Source organism: Ictidomys tridecemlineatus, chromosome 2, assembly GCF_052094955.1.
Source record: "Ictidomys tridecemlineatus isolate mIctTri1 chromosome 2, mIctTri1.hap1, whole genome shotgun sequence".
Classification (NCBI taxonomy): domain Eukaryota; kingdom Metazoa; phylum Chordata; class Mammalia; order Rodentia; family Sciuridae; genus Ictidomys; species Ictidomys tridecemlineatus.
Window position 1 is genome coordinate 179,933,288 of NC_135478.1, and position 22,434 is coordinate 179,955,721.

At 40.2% G+C, this 22,434-nt stretch overlaps 1 protein-coding gene across 11 annotated transcripts in view; it reads left to right on the plus strand.

The window, feature by feature from the left end:
• Grm8 (glutamate metabotropic receptor 8) overlaps positions 1-22,434 on the plus strand; it is a 732,322-nt gene that overhangs the window by 152,655 nt on the left and 557,233 nt on the right. For all 11 annotated transcript variants that reach the window (XM_040291623.2, XM_021722399.3, XM_078040287.1 and 8 more), the window contains one exon: positions 2,623-2,839. In XM_040291623.2, the coding sequence (XP_040147557.1) occupies positions 2,623-2,839 (217 nt within the window). The remainder of the gene's footprint in view (positions 1-2,622; positions 2,840-22,434) is intronic.

Here is a 22,434-nt window from a genome sequence, read left to right on the forward strand (position 1 = left end):
AGGCTGCTTTCTCTAATACCTTCTTTTGTTTCTTTTTTCCCTCTTTTTTTTTTTATCTCATTTCCCTTTCCACCTCTCTCCCACACCCACCACCTTTTTATTATTGCTGCTTCTGGTAGATGAATCCTCCAGGGTTGGAGGGTAGTTAGGATGGATTGGATGTAGAGAAAAGAAAAAGAAGCATTCCATGACTTTAATAAATTCTCACTTCAGTTGCCAGTAGGGGTTTAACTTGAGGATAGTGGAAATATTGGGGATGCTGGCACCGAAATTAAAGTGCTTAATGAGCCAATGCTTAGTGGTCTACTGCAATAAAGTAAAAATGAGATGTGACCACATGATAACTGGAAAAGTTGTCTTAAATACTAACCCTATACCATGATGTATATTATAATAAACTGTAACAGCAAAAACTAAGTGAAAATACAAACACATACTTGCACGTTACTTTTTCACACATTGATCTGTAAAGAGAAAACTTTTCAAGACTTTGGGGAGAAAGTCCATTACTGAATTAATAAAGCAACCATCTTCTATCTACACTTTTATTTTATATACTCTTTACACCTGTTTAATTAATCCTAAACATGATGCTGACTGCTAATTAAACAGCCCTAGAAGTGACTGACTGAAGGTAGTAATTTGAGATAATTAGTTTTGGTTTCAAACACTCAATTTTCACACTTTGTGCTCATTTTTAGAAAGGGGTGGCTCATTATTATAGAGAGGGTGGGGATTGTATAAGGCATTTTACTGCTGGACTCTTGAGTAGATGGAGAAGTGGGAGGATTATGTATCCAAATAGGACAAAGAAATGGTACAGTGCTATGGAAGATGCTATAGAATACTGTTCCCCAACGTGTGTGTGTGTGTGTGTGTGTGTGTGAATATGCATGTGTGCACATGTATGTGTGCATACACACACAGACTCACTGTGCTTCCCAATGTCAGACTGCTGAATCTCTTTCTTTAGAACACAGAAACACACATGGTTTTGATCTTTGGAAAAATGTTTCCTAGTAAAGGGCAGATCACACCAAGTCATTCATGATTTCTTCCTCAGGTTCTCTAGAAGGAATCAAGAAAAGCCACAAAAGTTTGGTGTGTGGTTGGAGACTTAGAGGCATGCCTTTCTCAGTAGTCATGTATTTCAAAGGCACAAAGCCTAGTGAAATCAACCACCTGTCTAACAAGCCAGAGAAAGCAAATGGCAGGAAGAGGGAGGTCAGATGTTTTATTTGATCCCACAGTCTTGGTGAGTTTATATGCCCTCACCAAGAGGACAAAACCAGGAAGAATTTAGGGTTAAATAGGCTGAGTGGCCATTGTTATAGTTAGTATGAGAAAATAGGTTGATACCCGTTAAAACAGAATCCTGCAGCACCCTGGTGAGCTCCAGGCACCTGGTTCTGCTTGTGTACCAGGGTGAGGCGCAGCAAACAAACTCCTTCATCAAAACAGACAACTTAAAAAAAATTTATTTATATCTTGGGAAGTTCAGAGTTACTTCACTGGCCACCAATATGGAATAGGACTACTTGATCTAGACTTAGAAAGGCTGTTCATGTGTTCAGTGCTTTTCAAAGATGTCAAGAGAGGAGTCAAAACCTCCATGTGAATTGGAATTCATCAAGCTAGAGGGTGGTGGGTAACCAGTGGATCCCAGGATGTATACATTGGCATGGGAAGACAGAACCACAACCTCTTTGACATTGTCTTTGAGCACTGACATTAGCTACAATATCTGATGGAGAATAAAGTTGTTTTATGTATTAAGTCATGCCTTCATCTTCAAACAAGCCACCTGTTAGGACATGCTTGACTTCTGAACTTTCATCCACATCCCAGAATAGCAGCCAAAGAGTGATAAGACACCTAGCTGTACAGCTCACCCTCCAAAATTATTGAGAAATGACATAGAATTCCTAGTTTTGAAAAATCTTTTAAAAAATTTGCCCTGTTCATGTCAGAAAATAATCTCTTAAAAGAAGTTATGGTCTGGATTTCTTTTCCTTGTGACTTTTAGGGGGAACTAGAAAGATGTTTTTATTAGAGGATACATGGTTGGTTATTTCCAAACCTTTATAAGGTATTCATGATTACACCAATAAGTGATGAATAGGCTTTCAAAACTATATACTTAAAATTATTTACTGAAATTCAATATTAAGACTTAAAAAATCATCAAGTGTCAAAATATCTTACATTTAATTTCCTGTTTGTCATTTTTTATAGCCTTTGTGTCCTAAAGCCAAAGGATAATTTCAGAGGTGACCTTTTCTGATGTATATATGTACTATGCCTTCATTTCTTTCTCATTTTTATGCTAGAACAATCAGGTACAGAATAAAAAAGCACAGACGTTTTCCTTTGGCTTATGAAACAATGGAAACTGAAGCAAGACTAAATTCTTTCTCACTATTTATAAGTATGTGCATTGAAAGAAAGCAAACCCATGGATCATTAGAAAATATTTTATAATTGGTATTTTGAAACCTTATTTTGGCTTTGAGCTGGTATGTCTAGGTTTTTGTTATAGCTTTGACCGTTTGGTCTCCTGGGACAGTCCATCATTCTACAAGATTCCTCATGGGTTGAAATTAACTGTCATTTGTTTTACAGATACCTCAAATTAGCTATGCATCCACAGCCCCAGAGCTAAGTGATAACACCAGGTATGACTTCTTCTCTCGGGTGGTCCCGCCTGACTCCTACCAAGCTCAAGCCATGGTGGACATTGTGACGGCTCTGGGATGGAATTATGTGTCGACACTGGCTTCTGAGGGGAACTATGGAGAGAGTGGTGTGGAGGCCTTCACCCAGATCTCAAGGGAGATTGGTGAGCATATACTTATCATATGATTGTATTTGGAGGTGACAGGTTGTTGAAGTCTGAACAACTCCAAGTATATGAAATAATTAGAGCTCCTACAGATGTGTGGTCTCAGCTGTCCACTGTAGAGGAAAGCTGGATGTATTATAAATGACTTTATTTGTTCACAGGTCATTCAAGGTGACACTTTGGTGCTAATTTAGGAAATAGAGCTCCTGACTCAGGTGAACTTTTTTTTTTTTTAAGTGTCTGTTTTGATGAGGGAGTTTGCTGACATAGTAGAGACACTGCAAATTTGAATAAATACTATTTGATTGTTCTAGATGGAAGTTTACATTAGCAAGTCATTAAATTAAAAAAACAACAATGGAATTTAACATCCAGCACCAGAGGGATTAAAACTAGTAGTCATCACAAAGCAATTCCAAAGTAACCCCCAACGCTGTATTTAAGAGATACTCATTGTCATATTTGACTTTTTAAAATTCTTACCTAAAACTTTGAAGCTTACATTGAGGTGAAAGGCAAAATGTGAAAACTTGGTTGAAACATAGTGCTGAGAAGCTCTGTCCTGGACTTTCTTCAAAGTACTTATTCAAATCTCTGGAGACCTTTCACCAATGTGTGTGTTTACCCATGAGGTTGTAAATCCATTACAAAACAGAACAAAACAACAACTGGGCTCATAAATCTGAATGCTGATTAGTCTATAATGTATCTTTGTGGATAAAAAGGAGACATATTATTGTTACTTAAATACTATTATTATGAATGAATGCGTTTTTTTTATGTAGGTAATAGCAACATCTCATGGAAAGATTACAGTTTCCCTTGGCTGTTTTTCAGTAATTATGAACTTAAAGGAAGAAATTCTTTCTTGTAGAAAGGAAAAGACCATGGGCTTGATTCAGAGTTAACAATAATTACCAAGGACAAACAGTCTAAATTTATTAAAAATAAGATTTTCATTTGAAAAATTTGTAGATGTTCAGGTCTGTTCTTCTGTATAAGATGCCTTACATTGTCAACTGAGAAGAAGTATAAATTGGAAATTTATTATGCACAGGATTTGGCATATTTCACATTTGTTCAATGGCTGTGCTGTTGCAGAAACTGTAGAAAGGTCTGGTCTTGTTGGACAGATTAGGTTAATTTATTTAATTGGACAACCATTCACACCTGCTCTAAGTGTCCATGATGCCATAATCTTTGCTCTTTGGAATTTTAAATTATATCACTATTGCCATAAAAATGATTCAAAACATTCGATTGAACTTTGTATTATCTTCTTGGGTAAAAAGCCCAAGTTTATCCTTAGAGGAAATGCCTACTCAGATGAAAACAATAGCTGCTGGAAGCAGGGTTAATGCATTATTTAAGCAGCTGATGTCAATCCTTACCAGAGTGATAATTCGACATGAGACGGAAACTAATAGAGTATGTATTGAAATAAGTTTTCTGCAGTGATCCTGGGCATTCCTCAATGCCAGGAAACATTTTTGTGTGCTTGAAACAGATTACTATGAAAAATTCAATACAGGACATAATTTGCCAATTGTTGTGGAATCTGATAAAATTCATTGTTCCAAAAGTTAAGTGGTAGTACAATTTTCTTCTTTTGACTAAAATAAGAAATATTTAGTTTTTACTTTTTCAGGAGCATTGCTATACTCTGGTAATACTGTCACATAAATGGTTTCAGATGGTGCCATTCATTATTGCTGTTTCTATCTTAGTCATTAGTATGGGAGAAAATAATTTTAGTGCCTTGTGTATGCTTCTGATTAGAGCAACACATTTTTTTTCTATGTTGATGCTTTCAGTTTTCTTTGACTTGATTGGCTGTCCATTCTATTTCAGTTCTCACTTATCTGGGGAATGGAGGAGGGATGGGTTGTCAATTAATATGCAGAATACTGAAAAGGCCAAATTAGTACCACACTAGAGTATGCCATAGAATATATTAAATATCAAAATCATCCCTCATTTTAATGACAAAGATTTTATCTAGAACAAAAATAGCTGAAAATTAAACCTTTTACATGACAATGATATTAATGGGAATGGCAAATGGTAGCAACTTAACCCATTCTGTAATTATCTGATGATTCTAATGAAAATTCATTAGTTCTGTAACATTTGCTGCTCTTAACTACAACATTGATGACATCTCTGTCATGATGTTAGTAGTGTGTTTTTAAAAAATCTTACTATCTTGACTAAGAAGGAAATGTATAAATGCATTTTTGGAGTGTCTGCCTATTAATAAAATTATGTATTTTCCCAATTCTTATAAATAAAAGTTCCCCTACTTGATTCTGAAATCCTCTTTAGCAACATCAACTGCTATGAAATTTCAGTCTAAATTGAGGCATACTATGTCTTATATCTGAGTAATTCAGACATGTCATAATAGGATGATACTGAAATGAAAATCATCTTAGTACTAAATTGCTTGTACAGTTTAATTAGAATGTTTTTTTATTTTAACAAAATTTGAGACCGAGGGAAGTTTTTCTTGTGAATCTGGGGGAAGGAAGTGTATGAGTAAATGGTGGCTGTGAGCATGTCAGTGGTGGCCTCTCCCTAGGTGATATCCTTCTGAAGGAGAGTGATAGGAGATACTTGATAAAATAAAGACAAATAGCTCCTTGATATCCCAGCTGTTTTAGTCTCAGCCCAAGGCATTTTTGGCTAAAAGATTTTACTGGAGAAGCCAAAAAAATATTTGGGAATCAACAAATCGCACAATTTGACTGGAGCAGAGTTTGTATAGTGATGTATAGGATATAAAATTGTTACTCTTGACATTGACGCGTAGTTATGCAATCATGGGGTGTTTCGGATCATAGGCTGTTTTTTTTATTCTTAATTTTCTAGACAATGAGGAAACTGCTAAAGTCTGAGGGAGTCTATCAGGATGTGTACTTAAGTGGAAGATGGAGAGACCAGTTAAGGAGTCAATGTGATATCAGTGTTGGCCTGATAAACAGAAGGAGACAGGCAACAGACACATCTGAGGTGGAGTCTATGGAAATTACGTAGAGCTGAGGCCAAAAAAAGAAACTAAAGGTGACTTTAGAATTCCATATCTGATTGAGTAGGAGAAAACTAGGGCCATCCACAGGAAAGAATAAAGTAGAAGTTGGTTAGGACTGGGAAGCATGAGTTTGGTTAGGAACATACTAAGCTTTGGGTACCAATATACATATTTTTGGAGAAGAGCCGCAAGGAACACTGATCTGAAACTAAGCAGGAGCTAAGATGTAGTTCTGAAGCCGTTTCCCCCAAATTGAAAGGGAGGGAGCCGTGGTCGCTGAGGTAGAATATGTACAGGGAAAAGCAAAGAGGGTCAAGGGTGGATTCTGGGCCATAGCTCTGGCATAAGGGGTGGGGTAACGGTCGACATGCAGCAATGGGAAGCTAAAAATAGGGCAGAGTGTTCTCCTCTCTTGGTGGTTTTGTGTTCATCAAGGGCTCTCTTTGCCTAGGAAGGTTTCCACTGCAGGAGGTGGTAGAAAGAGTTCCTTAGGAAAAATTCAAAGGCTTTGTGCAATCTTTCATAAGAGAACAGGAACTTTTGCCAGAGGGCATAGCTGAAAGTATGTTGTATCATTACAGAGAACCAAGTAGTGTTCTTGAGAGGTGTTTTTCATTCCCAAGGCTACCAGAGCAAAGTAGCACACTTTGGGTGGCTTCAAACAACAGTAGATTTTTAGCTTTCAGTTCTGGAGGCTAGAAATAAGACATCAAGGTATCAGCAGACCATGCTACCTCTGAAACTGTAGAGGAAAATCCTTCCTTGCCCTTGAGGCTTCCGGTGTCGTCACATGGCCATCATCTACTTTCTTGTGTCTGTCTCCATGTCTTCTCTTCTTATAAGGGTGCAGGATGAATGAAGGATCCTCCTTCCTCCTCTATCATCTCATTTTAACATTTGCCATCCTATTTCCAAATACATTCTGAGGCACTGAGGTTAGGATTTCAACATGTCTTTTTGGGGAGACAGTTCAACTCATAACACGATAATGGTGAAGCAATCAGAGAGAGAGCTTCCAGGGACAGAAGAGGCAGTCCCGGAAGACAGCAGGGTGGCAATAAGGACAAGAGGGATGCTGAGAAGACAGAATTTGGTTAATGGAGAAACCACTGTGGAAGTTCTTTTGGAGTGTTATGGAATTCTACTACTTCTACTGGTGTAGGTGGTGGGGTTCCCAGGGTGTGGCTTCCCAGGCCTCAAGGTAGTGAAGAGCTTCCAGTGGGATCACTGTGGGTGCTGCTGATATGAACAGGTACTTACTTGCTCTTCAACTGGCCTTGGTTTGTGTAATTTTCCATGACATCTGGAAAGGTCTGAACATCCAGAGAATCCCTTCTGTCTTAATTTTTTTTTCTTTCCCTCTTTTGGCTTGAGGGAAGGGAATAGTTTAGTTGCTGCAGGCTGTCTTACACGTTACCCATGTTACATACCCTCAGTTCTAGGACCACTGTCCTCTCTTTGTCTTGTTTTAATTATTGCATGTGATGTTTCATTGATATTGTATTAAAAGGGTGGATGATATTCTCTTATGCTTTTCCATCATCAGCTCTGGGGCTTGTAGCTTGTGACTCAATAAATGACTTCCTTGGGTCTTTAGACAGGCTCTTTCACTTCTTTGTTTTACCTTATTATACTACTTTTAAAAGAAGACAGGATAATAAATGTTAATGCTGCTACTATCATTCTAAGGGGCCAGGAAGCTAAAGCTTTATCTTTGAAGATAAAAGGGATTTGTGAAAGCCTGATGTCTTTTCGGTGTGGATTTGCACAGTGTGGCGACATACCTCCTTTAATCAGTCATCGTGTTTGTGATCCGCTTATGGAAGCCGACAGGCCTTCAAGTCGTCATCGCATACATTATGGGGGGCAGAATAGACCTGAATCTGTCAAATCTATATGTGACATTTTTTCCTAATTTGCAAATGCTGGAAGCTTCTGCACATTGTCTGACACGTGCTCAGAATCTCAAAATCTCAGTGTTGGAAGGGACCACAGAGGTCATTGGATTGGCAGAGTCTGTTTCAGATGTTCATGTAATAAACAATTTGATTAATTCATTTTTGTATATAAAATAACTCACACTTGCCAAAAATTAATAGTGATTTATTTTTGGTGAGGGTCAAGCAATAAAGTAAGGGACATATCATTCCATTGAGAAGTGCCCTCTGATCATGTTCTTTTAACTTTGTATGGTTTTAAAAGAAAGCATTTTCCCCCCTTGGGTTATAAACAAGAACTAAATTTCTATTAACTGAAATGGATTCACTTTAAGATTAAAACAAAATATTTTCAATGACAGAAAAGAATGCATAAAGAGCAACTTTTCCCCTCAGATGTTCATTGCTTTGGAAAAATGACTTCCAGCAGGCAAAAATCAATTTGACAAAAGTATTAATGTTGTAAAATACTGTGAATGAAAGGAAACATTTTAATTCAATTGAAAATTTTACTTTATATTCCTACAGCTGAGTTCCATTGATAACACCACATTTCAAGTTGCAAATCATATTTAATTAATATTAACACCAGGTAATTGGCAAGAATAACTTCAAAGGAGGGCTGAGGAAATTGCAAATTGGAACTGCAGGTGCAGCAATACTGCAGAAGCTTTAGAGGGTTCCAAAGAAAGTGTATGTGATTTTAACAATCACCGCAGAACCTGATCAAATAGAGTGTCATTTCAAAGCTTTTCTTCGCTCTGGCCCTTCCTGATATTTAGGGCTTAGTAACTTCCGACCAGCAACTGCAGGTATTAATGTGAACTAGCAAGCAGCATTCAAATAAGTGCTTTAAAACCTACGATTCAAATGCTGTAGTTAAGTTTTTTTTTGTAAACAATGGCAGTTTGATACAGTGGAACCCATCTTTGAGTCACAACTTCCTTAAATCTCCTCAATTATGAGACTTCGTTAATGATCTTCTCTGAGGATTAATTTCCTTGTCTGTAAGATGGGGGGCTTCTGCTCAGTGATCCTCAAGTGATGTAATATTTGTGAATTTTTTTGGTTTTTATAAACTCCAATGTGCTGTTTAATATCAGGTTTTACTTGTGAAAAGAATGGGGGTAATACAGATTTCCCCCCAAGGTGTGACAAAGCTGTATATTATTATAGGGATGGCAGGTAGGTATGGTATACATTATTATAGGCAGGTAGGTACTGGACTAGAAGAAAGATCTCTGCTTGCTTTGTTAATTACCTTCAAACTTAGCTATCTATGGCACTTTTGCCTGAAAGGACAGAGAGTATTTTAAGGCACTCCTCACTCCACTGTCTTTTGTCTTTACTAGTTCTCTACAGCATCTGAGGCTGGAGTAGGTGGTGGGGGTCCCAGCAAGTATTCTTCTACCCAGTCTTTTTTTTGAATATTACTTATCATGTCACCTGACCATTGTCTTTGCTTGGGTCTGACCATTCAGTTGCCATTGTAACAGGGCTGAGGTGTTAGTACAATGCTAGGAGCCACAGCCAAGTAATATGATGCATGGCACTTTTGGTTGTAAGGTGACCCCAGCTAGCCATTGAGATGATATGATTATGTTAAGATTTACAGTCATATGGATGTTGGACTCCTGCTGTTCACCTTTGCCTGCTACGGGACTCCTGGAGAGTTCCCATTGGTGGAAGGACAATAAGAGGGAATTCCGGGGGAGGTCCTTGTCCCCGGTTCTAGTAGAACACAACCGCATGTGTGGACCGGCTGGCTTCCCGGACATGTACGGGGTATTGGCGGCATTTTCAAAAATACAGTTTTGTTCCTGCTTGAGTCGCTCGTGATTCTGTGCCCAGCCAGACTGCAGCAGTACAAGTTGGGGTCTCTCACCTCATCCTTAGTATTGTGTCCCGTGAGTTCTGTGCTTAACCCTATAGTACCACTCACCACTCTGATCATAATGCTGATTTCACTGGGTATCTCTTCCACTTGAATAAAGGACCCAGGGATGCCCAGCAGAGTGCTTGGTTTGAGGCAGGTGCTTCACGAATGCCTACTGAATAGTTACTGTCCCCACTTTAATGCTGTGTCGGTCACGTGATCCCAGAGGTTAGGCTTGCTCAGACTCTGGGAACTGAAAAGCAGAGATGTTTCCAACAATGGCTTATACATTTTCTTGGCTAATGTGTAACCTCTAAGGGAATTTTCTGGGGCTTCTATCAAGTAGAACTTGACTTTTTTTTGTTTCTGGAAAATACCAAAGTTATAAAGTAGAATTTAGCCCAATTGTAATTCTTTAGCCAAACATCATCGAGGCTTCTTACTGGCTAGGCTTGAGTTCCAGATCTGTCAGTGGGATGATAACTTAACCAGTTTCCTCATCCGTCAAATGGTGATAACAATTGTGTAAGAATTGAGTAAGATCATATCTAATAGTGGGTGGCTCTGATAAGTGGTCAACAACTGTTGATTTATATTATGTTAGGAGTCCACATTCTCATGAGTAGGTGACCTAGAAGGGGGTCTTACATTTTGCCCAAGGAATGGAAGGAAGTGCACCTAGGAGTAAACAATACTATTATTACTATTATTATTATTATTATTATTATTATTATTATTACCTAGCAGGACTAATATGTTCCCTTGGATAGCGCTGGTGTGTCATTGAACACATGCATTAAGTACCGTCAGCATGGGCTCACTGAATCCACCTGCTCCTCTTCCCTTCTGAATCTTCCAAATATTAATTGATTTTTCCAGCATTTATATTTCACTCACCACGTGTCAAGCCACAGTATTTAAGCTGAGGATACAGAGATCAGTCGCAGCCTCTGCTTTCTGGCAGGTCACTGTGTGTCAGAGGAAGCCCGGGTGCAAACAATTACAGATTAATGTGGCCATTGCCTTAGTGGAGCCATTATTTGAAGACTTTACTCACAAACATCAGGCCCAAGGGAGGGCATCCTTCAGTTCAGGTAACCAAAAGGCCTGGTATGAGGCAGAGGAGGATGGTAGTTGGATCCCAAGGTCAAAGGGAGTACACGATGTGTTGGGAATTAAACTAATTTCAATAACTTCAGCAAAAACATATCTTTTTTTTCTGAGGGAAAAAAAGCGCAAAAATCGAATGTAAAATATGTTTTTATCAACTTGGTGGCATCTATATTTGTGAAATGTTTAACGTGTATAAAATATATATGTGTTTCATGATTATTTATTAATTTACTGATGATTACTCAGAGGTTTTTACTTACAATCAGCACAAGATGTGCCCTGACATCAGACTATTTTTCAAGATCACTGCTACCCACCACCTCCTGTGCCCTGGCCCACAGTTTTGGTTTAACTCAGCTCCTGAGTCTCAGCCAGAGCTAACCACTCGCACCCAGTCTCAGCCCACAAGTTGGCAGGGTGTGGAAGGATTTTCGTCCTGATAGACTCTGTCATCAGGGATGAGTCCTGGAGTCCCTCTCTATTACTGCAAACTTGCAGTGCTGTTCTACACATGACTTACACTCCAGATCCTTGGGAATGGAGTTGTGCCTGGACTCTGACCTCCTAGGACTGGACCATGACACCCACCTGTTCCCTGTCAACTTCCACCTGATTGGTGTAAGCATCCATCAGCCGCCTGCATTCTCAGAGTCACTAAGGTCTGACTTTGCATGGAGCCTTTGAGCAGAATGCTGGCTGTGTACTGGCCCTTACTTGGTGCTAGGGTCCTAACCCTCTCAAGCCTGTTGTCTTTACACTTCTGAGGTCCATTGAATATTATTTTGATAGTAGACTATGAATGAGTAGATATGAATTTCCTAGAATAAAAGAATTCGGCCTCAGGGGAGTAGTTTGAGTTTCTCTCTCTCAGAGATTCCTATACAAATGCTTAGAAAGGGCTCGAATCTGTCACATCAAAAGTGCAGTTCCTGTTTCAAGTTATTTTTTTCCTGCTACCTAACTCCCACTGCCAACTGCATTAGTTTCCTAGGGCTGCCGTAACAAAGTACCACAAATTGGGTAGCTTAAACAACATGAATATATCAGGATACGGTTCTGGAGGTTTGAAGTCTAAGATCAAGGTGTCAGCAGGGTTGGTTCCTTTCTGAGGACCGTAAGGAAGAATCTGTTTCATTCATCTCTCCTAGCGGTATTTTGCCGGTATCTTTGCCACTCCTTGGTGTATGGAAGCATCACTGTGATCTCTGCCTTCATCTTCACATGATTTTCTCTGTGTGCATATCTGTGTGTGTCTCTCTGTGTGTCTGTGTCTAGATTTCTCTCGACATATTAGGACACCAGTCATGTTGAATTAGGGGCCCATTTAGTTAGTTAAATCTGCAAAGACCCTGTTTCCAAATAAGGTCACATTCTGAAGAACTTACTAGGGGTTAAGATTTCAACATATCAATTTTGGGGGTCACAATTCAATCCATAACACCAACCATGGCTTCTGGATTGAGCTCTGATTAATGGAATTCTGCCTGAAGTGAGCCCACATTTGTACTGGTCCTTGAGATGAATTTTGGGCCTCCCTGTTTCCTCTGAATGATCTCGCTAATCCGGGGAACCAGTGACTTTCCCCCTGACTCCTGCCAGATGGTCACTTGAATATCTCACAACTTAATGCCCAAGTCACAATAAGAATTATACTTCCCCCCGTCTTATCCCCAAAGAAATCACATTCTTTTATTTTCTTTTCCAAAGACATTTCCTTGTTAAAGGCATTCTGTTTGGAAACTCCAGCACTAGATGAGAACTTTAAGGTGCAATCTGTACTTTACTGTGTTGATAGAAGCACATAATATAAAAACACCCTTCTGCAGAAATGAAGCAACATCAGAATCCATTTATGTTATTTTTATAGGCCTTGAAGGAGTTGGCCAGAGAATTAGGAGTGTGTTTTCCCAGTTTACTTCATAACTTCTCAACTAAGCAACAATTATAGTTTCCTTAAAAATAAATGGCTCAAGAATAATAAAATCAGAAGGCTGTAAGATGAATAGTTGTTTGAAATAGGGGCCAATTATTTCAAGGGTTATGTCCCCTGGCAAAGCTGTGCAGAGTGGACCCTGTTCTCCAGCATCTGCGTGTGTGACAGATGCTGGGCTCCATCCTTTGCTGCTTTCACTGCTACCTGACCAAAGCCATTTCATGATTCAGTGGTGGCTCCAGGAGGGATGGAGAGGGGAAAGAGAGAGTGAACCTCAAGTCAGTACATTTGTTTCTTGTTAACAGCTCTGGGAAGAGGTTTGGTCAGGAAAGAAATTTCAAGTAATGATTTAAACATATCTTCTGGCAGTTGTAGCAGTGAGGAAAAAAAAATAATGCTTCTTGTAACAGCTCAGACACACTTCCAAGGCAGTGGTACGCATAGCCATGTGACTCTGGAGTCACATTTGCATCATGTATCACAGCTGGCATGCACATAATGGGCTGTTAAGGGAAAGAGGGATGTTCAGGGTACATTGCTAGTCTTTTGTATTTGATATCATGGAGGGCAGTCACTATGGCCTCCTTCAAAATGTTGCTAGATGTCATTGCCAGAGGGAATCCTATGCTATAATAGAACTATTTCTTATAGCTGGTGCAACATTGCTCTCAGTAAATATTTGAGCCCCTACTATGTGTCAGGGCCTTGTTTGAGGTAGCAGGAATATGGTGCTGATGAGACAGACCTGATTCCTGACCTCATGGGGTTCCCATTCTAGCTTACTGTCTTTCTATGTCTTGTGTCCTTTTAGTCTCCTATCTCTCCATGGTATGGGAATTTAGATTAAGCCTACAGAGTGGGATGCCTCCAACTGAGTTCATTAAAAGGCTGAGAAAGGGCTTGCATCTCTCATACCCATGGCTTGATCCTTTGTGTGTTCGGGAGATGCTGAAGCTCAGCTGAAGTATCCATATGTGTAAGTGTTTGCTCACCAGGTGCAGTTGCTTAGGGGCAATGCCAATTGCAGGGAGAGTAAAGAATGACATGAAGGGCATATCAGAGATTATGGACCTGGTCATGGCCTGAACCTACGGCCTCATGGCATGATATTCATACTTGCCATCTCTCAGCCTGAATGTCTGCCTGTCCTCCATGTTGGTCTGATTTACATTTCCTTGTCTTTCTTGGTTATTTCCATGAAGCCTCCACTTTTTTTAATTCCCACCTCCCCTAAGTCAAGATATTTGTGTTCTGTCAAATGAAAACTAATCCCTACTTAGATAAGAGAAAACTTTATTCAGAAAAAAAGACTATTGCAATAGAAAGAATGGCCCAATCTCAGACATCTAGGAGCATCAGAAAATCAAAGAGACAAAGCTTTTCTTTTATAGGGTAGGGAGGGAGGGATAAACAAAGTTCAATAGAATCTATTAAAGGGAAGTTGGGGCATGACCAGTGAGATCTGAAAGGATAGTTTCGTGCTGTGTTCAGCTGATTCTCAGGAGAAGCAAAGGGAACCTGCTTCAATTTTTAGTGCTTTCTTAGATTTGGGTGAAAGCAGAGTTCAGGGTCCCATAGGAAGGAGAGAATCCTCCTGTCCAGACCACATAGTGGGTAAAAAGCAGGTCACTGTGAACTCCTTTATGGTTCTATACAGATATATCACTGTTTTAATTACTTCTATCTCTTCTTTCAGAAGTGGAGAGTATCTTTTTTCTTTGTTTAGTAAGTAGTTGCAAGATCTAGGAGATTCTGTCAAAATGTTTGTTGGATGAGTGAATAAATGACTACATGGCAGGGGGGTGTAATCTGGAGACATGACATCAGGAAGCAGAGACTTGGAGAAAGGCATATGGGACAGGCTAGGAACTCACATGAAAGAATTGTGTGGCAGAGATGGGACCCTGATCCTGGGCTTAGCATCACATCCTGCCTGGGGCTATGGCTGGGTCTACAACAAGAAGGTACATGGGAAGGAGAAAGCCAGGAAACAAGAATTTAGTGTCAGGGTTAAGTCCATAATACAGAAAGAGTATCTAAGGTAGATGACAGCAAGGTCAGTGGCCAGATTGCTAAACTTGATTCTGAGAATTCAAGCAAGGTGGTAGATCTATAGTTCTGGTGGGGAAAAAAAGGCAGATTAAGAACCAAAGAGCTCCTCTACAGCTGACAAAGGAGTAGATGCAGAAATCAGAAAGTAGATTAATGTGTTAAACCTATCACTTCTATTTCAACTGGCTTTGAGTCTTCAAGGTATATGAACATGATGTGATGTGATTCCTGGCTGCAAGATATCCTAAAGATCCAGAACTTCTGCTATGTAGGATGACTCCAGGTCCTAGAGCTTGCTTATTCATCATGCATTCCATACGTGCTTGGTGCTTATGGGAAGTTCAAAGATCTGTGCTAGGTGCTGGGAATTCACCCTTGGCCTCCAGGGTCTTAGCGCCTAGTGAGTGAGAAGATGTATTTATTTTTTCCCCTATTTTTTTCATTGGTACATAATAGTGGGATTTGTTATTACATATTCATATATGCATGAGAAGATTGATTTTAAAAAGTAAACAAGATAATAATTATAAATTGTGTCTTATTAAGAAAGAAAAAAAATGAATGCTTATGGTTCTTTGAGAGACAGCTGGGAAACCATTGTGGGTGGAATGCAGAAAGGGTAGCAGGCCTGAAGATGAGTAGTCAAGGGCTACTGTAGGACAGCCATGACTGGCAGTGTAGGCTTTATTCTCAGCAGTAGGAAGCCTTTGAGGGGGCTTGGAGAATGGCATGGTGTTATTGAGGCTTTAAGAAGATCATGTACAGAAATTGGATTGCAGAGGCAAGATGAAAGCAGGAGGCAAGTTAGACATTTACTCCAGCTCTCCAGGCAAGGTCTGGGTTGGCTGAATTTAGCACGACCCTGGGGGAAGGAAGTATGAGTGTGTAATTTGGCATTGGCACAAGTAGAGATAAGGTCTTGGGCCTGGAGGACTGAGGTCACTTGATACTATGAGGATCAATGCCCTTGAAATAAAACTCCCTGAATCCATCTTGGCCAATAGCAGAGGATGTGCTGGAGCTCTTAGATTAGGGTGGGTATGTCCAGAATGACTATGTAGCTCTTTTGAATGAATGAATCAGGGCTGGGACATCAGATAAACTATTTTCTGGCAAAATTACTCTGATGCTTTAGTGAAAAAGAGCTAAAAATGTAAATGCCCCCCAAGTTGTTGTTACTTTTTTATTTTAATAACATCAATTTATAGTTCTTTATTGCTATTTTTTTTGTTAGTGTTAGGAGAACATGGAATTTAGAGTGTTCTTAATATTTTAAACATTTTCCCCTTAACTCATATTTCTTGTTGCTTTTTTATCCTCTCATGTTACTGATTCATTTTGAGTCTCATTAATCATTATGTAGTCTTCTGGACATTTTTGTTTTCTCATAACAGTGGCTATTCTGGAAACATGCCTGGGTCCATGTAGTCAATGATCACAGGAATGGGTGATTTGACATTTTTGTCTCTAGCAATGAGGTTTAGTATATCTGTCATTTAAAGGATATGAAATTGTAATTTATTCTACTTTTGATTTATAAATTCCAACATGGACCATATTTTTATTAATTGTGAATTATTGTCTTACCAAAGGCCTAATAAACCCTCTGTGGAAGAGGGAAACTCTTTTGGGTCTCTTTCTCTGTCCTATGGTCCCTGAATCTAATATCCTTCTTACATAATTCAATGAAAGGAGAGAGAACTAATATTTATTAGTGCTTGCTTTACATGTACCATTGAAGTTTTGCTATGCTATGAAACAGATATACAGATATTATTCATATTTTACAGGTGGGAAACCAAGGCTCAAAAAAAGGGGGGGGGAATGTAGCAGCCCAAGACAACTAGTGAGGAAGTTATAGGGTGGGATCCAAGCCCACAGCTCTTTGACACTAATGTGCGCTCTTTCACTTCCTCTTGCTATTTCACTTTGGAATTTAAGCATTTTGGTTTCTGCAGTCCTGTTTCCCATTCTTCCCTTCTCAAGCTGCAGAGAGAACAAAAGGACAATGCTCCGCATGTCTTGCTTTTCTTTTCTTTTCTCCTTGCCCCTTGTGATCTTGGCTTGGCCCATATGACCTGAGCATTTTCTGGTATGCCTGTGCTGCCCCTCGTCCATCTGCTGCAAATGCTGTATCCACAGCACCCACCTGGAGAGGCCTTCCTTCCTGAGGACCCTGCAGAAGTGATGCTTCCCAGTGAAGCCTACCTGTATTTCCTTAAGTAGTTTGGGTTGAGCTCAACCCAAATTTGTGCATGCCTTGAGGAAAGAAAGCAGTTATTTCACTCAGGACTCAAACTCAATCCAATGAGGAAATTTAGGGTTCAGAAACTGAAGAAAGTGCAAATGTCAATCTGACTTCCAGAGGCTTAGCTCCACATTTTTAAGTGAAGTTGACAGGGACCTGTCTTGTTGCAGTTCTGGGTCTGCTTCCTTGTGCACTGGCTCCATTCTGTTTGGATCACGTGGTGGGAGGCGGCTGCTGGCTGCTGTAGGCCTGCATGCTGCCAGCCTAGCAACTGTATTAGTTTCCTAGAGCTGCCTTAACAAATCACCACATGCTGGGTGGTTTAAAACAACAGAAATTCATTCTCTTACAATTGTAGAGCTGGAAGTCTGAAATCAAGGTGTTGGCAGGGCTGGCTCCTTTTGGAGGCTGGGAAGGAGAATCTGTTTTGAGCCTCTCTGGCTTTTGGTGGCTGCCAGCAATTCTTGGCATTCCTTGGCTGGCAGCTGCCGATTCTGCTCTGTCTCCATTGTTACACCACCTCTCTGTGTACTTGTGTCTTCTCCTTTTCTGTCTCTCATAAGGACACTTGTCATTGGACTTAGGGCTCCCTCTAATCTAAGATGATCTGATTTTCAATTCCCTTCTTTAATTTCATCAGCAGACACGCTTATTTCAAATTAAGTCACATCCCGAGGTTCCAGGTGTGTCTATCCTATGGTGGGACACTACTGACTCTCTAGAGAAACTTCAGTGGAAAAGCTGTGCTTTCCTTTCATTTGTTCCAGCAAAAGTCCTGGGCCTGGCCCCCACTGTGCACCAGGTGATGCTTTGTCACTCAAGCACTCACTGTGATCTGCAGAAGGCACTACTCACCTTGGCCCCACTTGGGCCATATGCCCACTTCTGGGGCTGGGGAGGGTAGGGTAGAGCAAACTGCACTTGAAACACATGGTCAAAGCCACAGGGAGCGGTCATTCCTTAAAGCTGATTTGAAGTGTTCTCCTAGAACAGGGAGAACAGGCTGCCTAGCAGGAGAACCACGCAGACGTCTGCTGCACATACTGCAGTGTCAGTCTGTTGACATCTCTGCCTTCATCTAGACTGTGACCTTCTCAGGGGTATCAGCAACCTGGTCTTACTCATCAGTGCCTGGGGCATGATAAAAGCTCTATCAACATATGTTAAATTCCAGAGACCAAAATTTCCCTGAAAAAAAGATCTAAATGTAACCATGAATCATAATATTTGTCAAAAATAGTTTTGGCCTCCATCTGAATGACAATAAGCAAAGCAGCTTCAAGGACAAGAAAAGGCTTCTGTTGGGACACAGGCCCTTACTTTGAAAGGCTCTGCATTCTCAGCCCAGGCATGTTGGGAACCAAAGGAATGAACCCAGGGCTTCATGCTCATCCACTGGAGCTCTGCCTACTTACCCATTGTTATCCGTAGCAGGATGCAGACTCTGCCCACCACTTTTTCCAATTAATTGAGTTCAATCAGTGGAAACAGCACTAATCACATAGCAGTCAAGGAGCTGCCCTTGTAGGATTTTTCAGCAATGGGTCAGTTCTGACCACTAGCTAATTGGGTGGCAATCAGAGGAGCCCAGAGCAAAACAATCTAGGTATTTATTTGGTTGTGGTAAGCATGGCTGAATACTTTATTTTCAAAGAAGAAATTTTAGTTCTTTTTGTGGTTTCTATATCAACGATGTTTGAATTTTTCTATTTAAAATGGAGCTGTCCTTGTGACTGGTCAGGAAACATGGAAACCTTATACATTCTGTGAGTCTTGAAGGGAAAGACATTCTGGAGAAGTCCTCTTATTATTAGTAGTAGTAGTAGTACTAGTAGTAGTAGCGATACTGAGGATTAAACTCAGGGGTACTTAACCACTGAGCCACATCCTCAACCTTTTAAAAAATATTATTTTGAGACAGGGTCTTGGTAAGTTGCTGAGGCTGGCCTTGAACTTGTGATCCTCCTGCTTCAGCCTTCCAAGCTGCTGGGATTACAGGCATGTACCACTGGACCTGGTGGAAAGTCCTATTATTGAGACCTGACTTAAAAAAATCTAAATGTAACTGAATAGGGGTGACTCCATTGGGCTGCTTCTCTATTGCAACTACTACTACTACTACTACTACTACTACTACTACTACTACTACTACTTCTACTTCTTCTTCTTCTTCTCCTCCTCCTCCTCCTCCTTCTTCTTCTTCTTCTTCTCTTTTTTTAAATGTTACATCGTTTTTGTTTTGTGGTAAGAATTCTAAACAGGAGATCTACCCTCAATAGATTTTCAATTGTGCAGTACATTATGGCTAAAGGTGCAGTGTTGTACAGCAGATCTCCAGAGCTTATTTACCTTGCTGGACTGAAACTTCATGCCTGTTGATTAATAACTCCTGGATTCCTCCTGCCCAAAGTCACTGGTAACTACTGTTCTACATTGTGATGCTAGGACTTTAACTCTGTTTAACATATCATTTAAGTGGCATAAAACAGTTTTTGTCTTTCTGTGACTGGCTTATTTCACTTAGCATAATGTCCTCAAGGTTCAACTTCTTTGTTTTCAATAACTGTAATTTTCTTCTTCCTAAAGAGTCTACATATGTGGTGGTTGAGGTTCCCCTCATCTCCACCTAGAAGATCTTGGTCTCAGACTTAGTCTTCTAACTACTTCTAAATATGAAGACTCCTTTCAGTTATTAAAATGTCCATTACTATATCATAAAATTTTGCAATTCAGACACACTGAAAATTTCTCCCCTCCTGCAGCTTGGAACTGTTAGGGGTGGAATCCTGCGGTGGAAAATGGACAGATACTGAGTTTGGATTCTTTTCTTCTGCTCCTTTGTGCTCTCTCTCTTCCTGCCCCAGCTGGTGGTCCTCTAATAGTAGCCTGTCCCAGCTAAGGAAGCACCAGATGACAGAGGCATTTCTGGTATGGGTATAGTACCTGCCTTTCACAGAAGTTTTTTTCGCCTCTCCACCTCTATTTATTTTTTCCTTGGAGGAACGATGGTTTTCTCCCTGGCGTTTGACATCAGGACTTCCATGTGGGCCAACATATGCTTCAGGTCTTGGTCTCAGCAGCATGAAGTGGTGAGTTCAGCTTTTCTCTTCCTTGCTTGTAAATAACAAGCTGGGGGTAGGACTTGATTAATGAAGGTGGAACAAGAGCTGAACCTAGTTTCTTTTATTTATGTTACAACAGGCAATGTCCCTTGCTCACACTCAGTAAGATGTATTGCACACCAGCTGTGGGCAAGGCACTGTGATAGGCACTGGAGAGGGACATGGATATGGATATGATATGACTGTTATCCTTAATGAGCTTGGAACCAAGACGAGAAAGTAATTGCTAGACGGAGGTACAGGCCCTGAGCTGGGCAAGTGCAGAGGATGAGGTGACTGATCCCAGCCAGGGACATTGTGAGAGGGCTTTTTGGAGAGGAAGCATTGGGCTAGGTACCAAAAACAGAAAAGATACACATAGATGGAGCCTGAGCATGCAGATAAAAGCATTTAAAACAATGTGCGCTTCATTGAGTTAAAGATGTTCATTGAGGAACACTGAAGATTGCTGTGGAATTCGAATGCTTACCTTTCTCAATTATAAAAATAAAAATTAGTTTGCTGCTTCTGACACAAATGCCTTTGTTTTCTTCCTCCCTTCAATTTTATGATCCAGAAGGACCTGATCCATCTACAGAATTGATGGTACATTCTTGGTAAACATGGCTTCACTCCATAGCCCTTTCCCTATTCATGGTGATAGAGATGTGTTACTCTATTCTCACCCTGAGACACCTAGTGGTCCGAATGTCATTGTCATTGGAACTGTGGCCTTTGTGGGCCTTTGGTAGCAGCAACCCATAAACAGAGACCAGGAAGGTGTGGGTAAGTTAACAATAGGACTGATATGCTGCTAAATGTCCTCCCATGTGGCCAGGGTAGGTGAGGCCTGGGTACCCTCTCTCCTTAATCATACCCTTTCTTCCTTTCTGCAGCTGGGAAACAATTATTTCCTGGCTTTATTTTAATGACTTGTAGAATCCAAGGCTTATTATGGCATCCTGTCTGCATATTATCCATGGTCTTGTGTTTACAGAGAACTGTAATGCTGATCTTCTTTATGATGAAGGTGACCCTGGGTTCCATGCATTGTATTTCATGCACTTCATAACAGTTGTAGTCCCGTGTGCACCTAGATTCCCCTGGGCAGGTCTCACAGTTCAAGTACTCAGATGCTCAGCTGCATTTTAGCTCTTTTCCTTAGGAATTCAACCTCTAACCTGTTTTGTGTCTGAAGACTGTAGTGTTCACAAGTATCTTGAAGGGATAACCTAGTCTAGCTCTGTTTTTTCTCAATGTTCTACCAATTCTTTCTTCCTTGGTTACCAACTTTCCTTGAAGGTTGGAAAATTTATCATTTCAACTTCTAAAAGAAAAAAAATATATGTTATAATCTTTCTTGAGGAAAAATAGATTAGCTTTTTATTTGCAGGTACCTCCAGTGATTTTTAAGACCTGTATTACATTGTGTGATACTAAGGAAAAGTAACATGTAGGGAGGCGACAATCTGGTTTTCTTTTTCTTTTTTTCCACTGAGTAAGGGGAAAAACCAACAAATGTATAAATATATTTTATTTCCTTCCTTCTTTCCCTCCCTCCTTGCTTTCTTTCTTTTCTTTTTTCTTTTTTTGGTACCAGGGATTGAATCCAGGAGCTCTTAACACTGAGCCATATCCCCAGAGTCTCCAGACTTTTTTATTTTTTATTTTGAAACAGGGTCTCTTTAAGTTGTTGAGGTTGGCCTTGAACTTGAGATCCTCCTTTCTTAGCCTCCTGCGATGTGATTACAGGTGTGTACCACTGTGCCTGATAACAAATGTATTTTCTAAAAGATTGTCTCTGCTAAGTTTTCCAGGATGAGTAGAAAGTACTTGGTCTCATACATCCAAGGTACCATGTTATTAGGTGTTCTGACTTCCAAGATTAACAGGACATAGCACTATCTCCCAGGAATTTCCTGTCTCAAGAAGGAGTTGTTTCTAGTGGTTGAAAATTTTTGTGTTGAGGCACTGTCAGGACAGTCATGAGAGTATTTATTTTGTCCAGAGATATCAGGAAGCACTTCTAAAAAATAAATGGGGCTGGGGATGTGGCTCAAGCGGTAGCTCGCTCGCCTGGCATGTGTGCAGCCCGGGTTCGATCCTCAGCACCACATACAAACAAAGATGTTGTGTCTGCCGAGAACTAAAAAATAAATATTAAAATTCTCTCTCTCTCTCTCTCTTTCTCTCTCCTCTCTCATTCTCTCTTTAAAAAAAAACAATGACATTTCAGCTGATTGGGGGAAAATGAGGCTGGTATTGAGGCAGAGTAGTAACAGCATTTGCAAAAATTTGAAT